At 37.6% G+C, this 8,399-nt stretch overlaps 1 protein-coding gene across 2 annotated transcripts in view; it reads right to left on the minus strand.

Moving 5' to 3' along the window:
• Positions 1–8,399, minus strand: part of JMY (junction mediating and regulatory protein, p53 cofactor) — a 67,442-nt gene that overhangs the window by 36,893 nt on the left and 22,150 nt on the right. For both annotated transcript variants that reach the window (XM_012721892.1, XM_004678180.2), the window contains exon 2: positions 5,523–5,696. In XM_012721892.1, the coding sequence (XP_012577346.1) occupies positions 5,523–5,696 (174 nt within the window). The remainder of the gene's footprint in view (positions 1–5,522; positions 5,697–8,399) is intronic.

The following is an 8,399-nucleotide window of genomic DNA, read 5'->3' on the forward strand; positions in this document are numbered from 1 at the left end:
CAGGCGGGAATCGAACTCATGCGGAAGTGGCTTTAGCTTCTCAGTGCAGTGCTTTAACCCGCTGCGCCACCAGGGAGGGCCGATATATTATTTTTGAATGTATTTTTTAAATCTTCTTAATTTAAGAAAGTATCTTAAAAGAACAATAAAAGTTGTTCACTGATATGTTATTTGATATAAAGGAAAAAATGGGTCACATCTTACAATAAAATTTTATGTATGATAGATCCATAAAATACAATTCTATGCAAAATTCAATAATGCTTATTAAGTTTTTAAAAGTAACAATGAGAAATGGCTATGCTATAATACTATATGAAGAGAGATCAAAATCAGAAATAATTTCAAGGATAAGAAAAAATGTCCAAGAAAAAAAGACAAAATATTTAAAATGCATTACTGCTGTCATCTTTAGTTATGGGTGATATTTTTTCTTAATACTTAAAATCTGCACTTTCCAAATATTATTTTTATAGTCACGAACAAGGAAAACGCTTTAATTTCTTCTTGGGTTAACAAGCCATATCAAACAGCTTTCAAACAGGGCTGAAGACACATTATCCCAGAGGTTTCCTGTTTCTGGTCAAGCAAACAAAGAGTTCATGTTTTCACATATGGGACAAAATTGTGACAATTAACAATTTTTCCCCCAGTGTGCAAGAGAGGCAGGGGAAGTAGAGATATGATCAGAACCTAAATGTTTCCCTTAATAGTTGGGAAACAGAATTATGTGAGCCCCATTTCTAGGATTACAAAAAATAGTACCAAGCATGACAATAAAGCAGTAGCAACAACTTGGATTTTTGATTTCTAATTCCCTACTTATCTTGACTGAAATTTCTTTTTTTTTTTTTAAATTCTCAGAAGATGACTACTGTATCTCCAGTCTCATACTGTAAAAGATAAACTTATATGTTGCTATGGGATTTGGTTGAGTTTTTCCTTCCTTTTACGGAGGAGGCATTTAGACTTTTTCATGGCTGTTATCTGGAAAACATTTCAATTATGTAATCTGAATATTCTCCACATACAAAATTTACAATCTTAATTGGGGGCATGGGAGGTGGGCAGAGATACTGTGATGTAGAAATGTCTTGAAATGAGGAGACCTGTCTCTGTTATTCACTGTGAACATTTTGATAACTCCATATTCAATAATTCATTCAAAACAATGATATATTATACATCTAATCATTGCCAGTTGCACAAACTTTTCTAAAGGGAATGATGATTAAATGGATTCCTAAAAAACACACAGAATTTTAGCCAGGCACTGAAGATGGTGAAAGTGTCTCTCTATAACAAGAACAAAGGTATTTTAAGGTCTTTAAGCAAAATAAAGGTTGGGGAGAGAGAACATATTTAGCTATTCAGATCAAGACAAACTTTACTAAGGGTTCACAATATAGTTGGCGGGAGGAACAGGATTTTGACAAGCACCTATGAAGTACATAGGGAAAGCGAACCACCCCAAAGGCAGTGGAAGGCAAAAATCAGCCTGAGCAAAAGCCTAGAGGCAGGTAAGTCATACACTCAGGCTAGAGTTTGACAAAACAGATCCAAGTAAATAAGAAATAATAAGGCTAGCAAAATAGGTTGTGATCACTACAGGTGTTTAAAAGTCTCACTGAGGAATGTGAATTTGACAGGCAATACGAAATCACTATGGTGTTCTTAGCAGTAAGTAGCATATTTAGACTTCTGCTTAGATTTAAGAGCTCTGAAGATTTGATATAACAGAACCTTCAAGTTTTGCACTTCCTTTTGCTATAATTTACCTTTGATTTTAAAGCACACAAGTTAAAAAATAGATTAGAAGATATATAAGAAATAGAAAATTAATAAATTGAACACTGCAGTCAAACTGTTAAACTATTATAGTACATTATCATATAAGTTATTTTCAATGATGTGACTAAACTTTGTACTCTTTAAAAATCTTGTGTGTTTACTATTAAAGACCTAAGTTATGTTACCAGGCTTTTTCCCGTAGCCTTTGAAAGTCTAAAAATGGATATAAATTATTATCTTTTAACTCTAAATTCAACCTTCCACCTGTGATCCTAGGATTTGGGTTCTGCAAATCACATTTAGGCTTTGCCCATTAGAAGAGTTGAAGGAGGCTTCATTCATGGTTGCAAGAGATGCTTCTTTCCATCGGTATCACTTTATTTTCTTATTACAGTTCTTGTGAGCATCATTTCAAACCTGCTTTTTTCACACTAACATCTGCAATTCCATCCTGTAAGCAGTTACCAAAAGTCAGTTTTCAACCTTTGCAGAATTACCTCATTGTGTAACTCACCAAACAAACTAGTATCAGTCTGTCAGTACCCTAACTCCAGAGATACGGGTGTTTCTCTCCATTAGTTCAGCCATATCAACAGTAGATAAACAATGTTCACTTTCTCTTTCTCAGAGGTCTGATCCACAGGGCTCTCTGTGCAAGTTTTAATAATTAAAACTTCCTTTTCTTCATCTTACAGTGTGCTGGTTTTACAAATGTTAACTGATATGTTAAGAGTTACTTTCTTGCCTTCTGAAGTTATCTGGGTAGCAACTTTATACTTAGCTAACATTTCTTTATATTAAGTTTCCTCTGTTGAAATAACTGGCTTCATTTTCTAATCAGACAACAGAAACAACCATAGAATAAAAATTTAATAAACAGAAGCAGCAGATCCCAGAACTCAGAAATATTAAATTTTATTAAGATAGAAATCCTTTTCAGGGGCCTCCCTGGGGTCGCAAGGGGTTAAGCACAGCACTAAGAAGCTATCCACAGCCACTGTAGCAAGCAGCAAGCCTTTGATCCCCAACCAGTGAACTGATCTACTGGCAGGGTTTGGGCTCTGCAAATCACCTCTCCTGCTGCTCCCCTTGGCAGTATATTTCAGTTGATCTGCCTGCTCTGCTCCCCACTCTGTCTCTGGTGAGTCCTCTTACCTCCAGCACCTCTGGCCTCATACCCCAATTCTTGTATGTATAAATAAATAAATCTTAAAAAAAAAAAAGGAAACCCTTTTCATGTTCATGGTCAAACACTACAGCAGTGAGAAAATGCAAACTATAGCTTTTGAAGAGAAAGATAATAAAGAGAAAAAAAAATTCCAGTGGTGGTAATTTGAAGGAAAATTGAAGTATAGCAAACTTGTAATTTGCTGTTGCATTATCTTTACCTTCACTGTAAAAATATACATTCTCTCTATACTTTAATACTTTTTAAAACTGGCTTCTGAAACTCCATAGCTAATGTTTCAGCCAACTATTAAAATGTGTTTATAGTGTATTGTACCTAAGACATTACGCTAGAATACTAAATTCTTTTCCTAACTTGGTAACCTGGAGATATAGCGTTGGTCAGCTAGGTCATGTGCCAAAAATAATGACACCTCTGCTTTCAATTACAAGGGTAGAAAGAAAACAGTGCCTGTTTCTAAGATGGAAAATAGTATGTGTCTGTTTAGGTAGCTATGATAGTGAGATTAGTTTATAAATACACATTTCTTGACAAAGACTTGTTTAAAGTACACTTGCCTAGGTATTGGGCTTTATATGAGAAACTTAAATGTTATGCCTGTCTATTGCTGGAACAGTGAACCAGGATAAAAAAAACCTTGAGATTCTTAGGTGAGAAAATGTCAAGATAAATCTGTGAATATATTAATATAACAGTAGTCATAACACAAATTTTCCAGGTCTAGGAGTTACCTGAGAGTGAGTCTTGATGAAAATAATGTGATTAGATTTGACAGCATCTAGTTCTGCAATTTTATATTCAAAGAAAATATACATGATGTTTTCAGAAGAGTATGAAATGTACTTTTTAAAAAAAATTTTTTTTTTAAAGATTTTATTTATTTATTTGTGCATACAGAACTGGGGTAACAGGCCAGAGGCTCAGGGGCGGTGAGAGGCTTCACCAGAGACAGAATGGGGAACAGAACAGGTTGCCTGAGGGGAACAGCGGGGTGGGTCAGGAGAGGTCTGCCCACCATGTGGTCACCTCCGGGGCAGGCGGGAATAGAACTCATGCGGAGTGGCTTTAGCTTCTCAGTGCTGTGCTTTAACCTGCTGCGCCACCAGGGAGGGCCTGTTTTTGTTTTTTTTTAAAGATTTATTTATTTATGAATACAAGAACTGGGGAACAGGCCAGAGGTGCCAGTATGAGGATTCACCAGACACAGATTGGGGAACAGAACAGGTAGACTGACTGAAATATACTGCTGAGGATAGCAGCAGGCAGGACAGGAAAGGTCTGCCACACTGTGTGGGTCAGCTCCTGGCTGAGGATTGAACTTACACCTCAGTGGCTGTGGCTAGCTTCACAGTGCTACTCTAACCCACTATACCACCAGGGAGGGCCCAAAATGTCTTTTTTTAAAAAGGTGGTAGAAATCTAAAGGTAAGGAAACCAAAGGAACAAAACAGCTCAAATAAGAGCTATTAGTGGTCCAATAGTGTACAAATTGCACCCTGCACGAAGACACCCAATCAAAGGGACAGATGAGAGACCAAAATCCAGTCTCACATTTTGTACCAAGGCAAGTCTGCTGTATTTACTCAGAAGGGGTCTTTTTCTAATTTGTTTGTTGGGATAGGGTATAGGGGTAGGTATCATTTCTATTTTACCCAAGGCACCTGTAGTTTTGCTCTATCCTGAGAATGAAGAAACAAAAGTACAACTGAAAATTCATCTAGGCCCTCCCTGGTAGCGCAGCGGATTAAAGCACAGCACTAAGAATCTAAAGCTGCTTCCTCATGAGTTCAATTCCTGCCTCCCCCAGAGGTGACCACATGGCGTGGCAGACCTCTCCTGACCCGCCCGCTGCTCCCCTCAGCAGTGTACTTAGTAGATCTGCCTGTTCTGCTCCCCACTCTGTCTCTGGTGAAGCCTCTCACCACTCCTGAGCCTCTGGCCTGCACCCCAGTTCTGTGTGCACAAATAAATAAATCTTTAAAAAAGGAAAATTCATCTAAACATAATTAGTAAAATGAGGTAACTGGCTACATTAGGCAATGGGGTTGGGGGAGAGTTGGGATGCCTTTCAGTTTCTGGATTATTTACTTTCAGCAAGTATTAAATGAGTCAGGATCAGTTAGTGAGTTCGTTTGCTCATTAATCATGTTCTGAATCAACTAGAAGCACTTCAGACACATTAACTTTAAAAACAAGGTTTTCCCAAAACAAATATTCCTAAAACTTCTGGTAAAGACGTATAGGACTACTCAGGACTCAAAAAATTAAAAAAAAGAGAGGCAGGAAAAAAGTACAGGAATCTCTTAATGTATTTATAACTTTACTTTCTAGGCTAGTCTCAATCTTGGCTACTCAGCAAAATCACATTTTGAGATGCTTTAAAATGAGGTGCTGAAGCTATAAGTAATACAAACATACTAATCAAGAATATTTAGAGAGAAAGAACCAAATAGCTGCATTAAAAAAAAAAAGCCTCCACAAATTAAAATGTTCTCAGGCTGAGAACTATGAAACAGGTTACTATTTGGATTAAAGAAAATACCTTGATTTGCTGTCTTCTTAGCATGGCAAGTTCTCTCATGTCTCGGAATGGCTGTAATAAATACTGATAGAGTTCAGTTGTGGCTTCTGCAAGACTGCTGTATGCTTCATCCTCCATCTGATATAAGTCCAGGAGCTCCACCATGCTCTCTGTATTCTTGTGCTTATCCAAGAGCTGCAGAACAAGAAATCTTATTATAATAGGTTTTAACACTTGCCCCTAAATTCCTATTACAGCAGGACCTTGGAACTGTGAAACACAGAAATAAGAGGCAAAGATATTGCCTTTCATCATTTACCTCCATGCCTCATTGTCCTACCACTGAAAATCACTGCCTTTTGTGGTCCTCCATTCTTAGTATGAACTCTTTTTAAAAAAACACTTCAAAATTACTTCTCAGTACCTAATAGCTTTTAAAATGTCGATAAAAATTTCTTTCACTGATAATTTACAGAGCAGAATCAACAATGTTGCCAATATTATTTTAATAATTTTCCCAAATCATCTTCATAAGTTCTTTCCAGCAACTAATTTGAAACATTTCCTCAATAGCTTCTTCAACTCAACTCATGCTTATCATCTCTTTCAAAATGCAGATAGGAAAAACTAACCCTTTACTGAAGAGTTTTTAGAATGACTATGATAAAAAGTTCATAGTTTTCTTACTTTGCATTCCCTGATTCTCGTTTATGTTTGTGTGTATATATATTTATTCAAAATTATGTGCAGCGTATCTAATATGTGTTGGTGTTTTGGGTTATAAGGAGCTGGGAATATAAAAACATGATCTCTGTCCTCATGGGAGGACAAATTAAGCTTGAATAAATTACAAACTATGATAAATGTTACAAAAACAAAATTATTTTTAACGTTTTATAAAGTAAGTAATAGTAACACAATAAAGCAAAGGAACACTGAGAAAGAGCATGAGGTGGCAGGATGGCAAACACCAAGCTAGTCTAGAGAGCTGAGGGAAATAAAAGGACATTCAAGGAAGCTTAAACTGAAGTTTAAAGAACTGTGAAAGACCCACATAGCAAAAAACAATTACTTTACATACTTATGCTTGGTGTAAACAGTTTTATCTTGGAAGGTACAAAATTCTCCTGTTCTTTCTCTTAACTAAAGTTTCTACTACTACTTTCCTTCTTCCTTCCCAACTTATTTTAGCTACCATATTAATTATGTTACATATATTTTCATGCTGAATTTTAGGCTCTGGATTGATTTTATGGCCAGTTTAGAGCAAAAAATATAGTAGTACCTAGGCACTTAATATTTAATGCTATGTCATCAAGTCATCATTAATAAATCAGGTAATCTACATTAAAGTGCTTTTATAACAAAGGAAGATCATTTGTATATGAGTTACCACCTACTGAGTTAAGGCTATTGTAATTTCAAATTCTGCTGCTAATATGTAGAATGTTTACTTCTGGTCTTGGCTAAGTAGTTCTTATTAGGTCATATAACAATATAGGTCATATAACAATAAACCATAAACAAAATATTACAAAACACTACTAGAAAGTACTTGTTCACTAGCCCAAAAAAATGTTATAAACTGGGAAGGTTAGATTTAACACCTGAAAGAAGTGAAGGTCCTAGACAAGTTTTATTCATGATGTTTGGCCTAGGAATCAATCCCAGTGACTGCCAAAGGAGAGGAAGTAAGGTTTCTAAAACAAAGAAAGCCCCACAGTCTTGGTCTCACTACATGAAACTTGATTCTTTTGCTCTGATTCTGAAGAGTTTGGAACAATAGCAAATAGAAAGTAAGTGAGAGGCCTTGGGAACTGATGCAGTCCTCAGTGAGAGGCAGGGACTCCCCCTTCACTGGTAACCCCACCTTCCCTCAGGACATCCCCTTGCACCAGCTGAGCTACCAGGGGCCTTAGAGGCAGATTCCCGTCCCAGAGCATGCATGCACAGCACTGCCTGACAATGGTGACCCCAGCTATCTTCTACCCCAACCCAGTGAGGAGGGGTGGAGAAAAGTCTTCTGGAGGTGAAACACAGCAGAGAGGTCCTAGGAAAAAGGGGGGGGGGAGAGAAAATAACAAAAAGCAGCCCAAAGGGAACTACAGCACCACATATGGAGACTTATCTCCAGAACCTAAACACAAAAACAGGAAGATACATAATTCAAGCATGCCATCATAAAGAATTCTTTTTAAAAAGATTTATCTATTTATAGATACAGAAATGAGGCTACAGGCCAGAGGTGCAGGGCAGTGAGAGGATTCACCAGAGACAGAGTGGGGAACAGAACAGGAATATCAATTAAGTACACTGCTGAGGGGAGCAGCGGGCTGGTCAGAAGATGTCTGCTGTGCCATGTGGATCACCTCTGGGGTGGGGATCAAACTAGGATGGAAGCAGCTGAGGCTAGCTTGCAGTGTACACTTTAACCCACTGAACCCCCGGGGAGGGCCCACCATCATAAAGAAATGTAAAGAATTAGAAGAACTCAAGAGTAGATGCAGAACAGCAAGTCAAGGATATACAACAAAATTCAGAAAAAACCCCGACTACCTCAGTAACACAATCAACAAACAGAGTATCAAAAATATATCCTAAAGGAAACCAGTGGGTCAAAAAATTAAATATTGTACAAAATAAACAATTTTTTTGCTTTTAAGAAAATCCAAACAAGTCAGTAGAAAACAGGGCCCTCCCTGGTGGTGCAGCAGGTTAAAGCACAGCACTAACCTGCTAAAGCCACTTCAGCATGAGTTTGATCTGCCCAGAGGTGATCTACATGGTGTCTCCTAACCCATTCTCTGCTCCCCTCAGCAGTGTACTTCATCAGTCAGCCTGTTCTGCTCCCCACTCTGTCTCTGATGAATCCTCTCATCACCCCTGCACCCCTGGCCT

This window comes from Condylura cristata, unplaced genomic scaffold, assembly GCF_000260355.1.
Source record: "Condylura cristata isolate star-nosed mole 26May11 unplaced genomic scaffold, ConCri1.0 scaffold00007, whole genome shotgun sequence".
Classification (NCBI taxonomy): domain Eukaryota; kingdom Metazoa; phylum Chordata; class Mammalia; order Eulipotyphla; family Talpidae; genus Condylura; species Condylura cristata.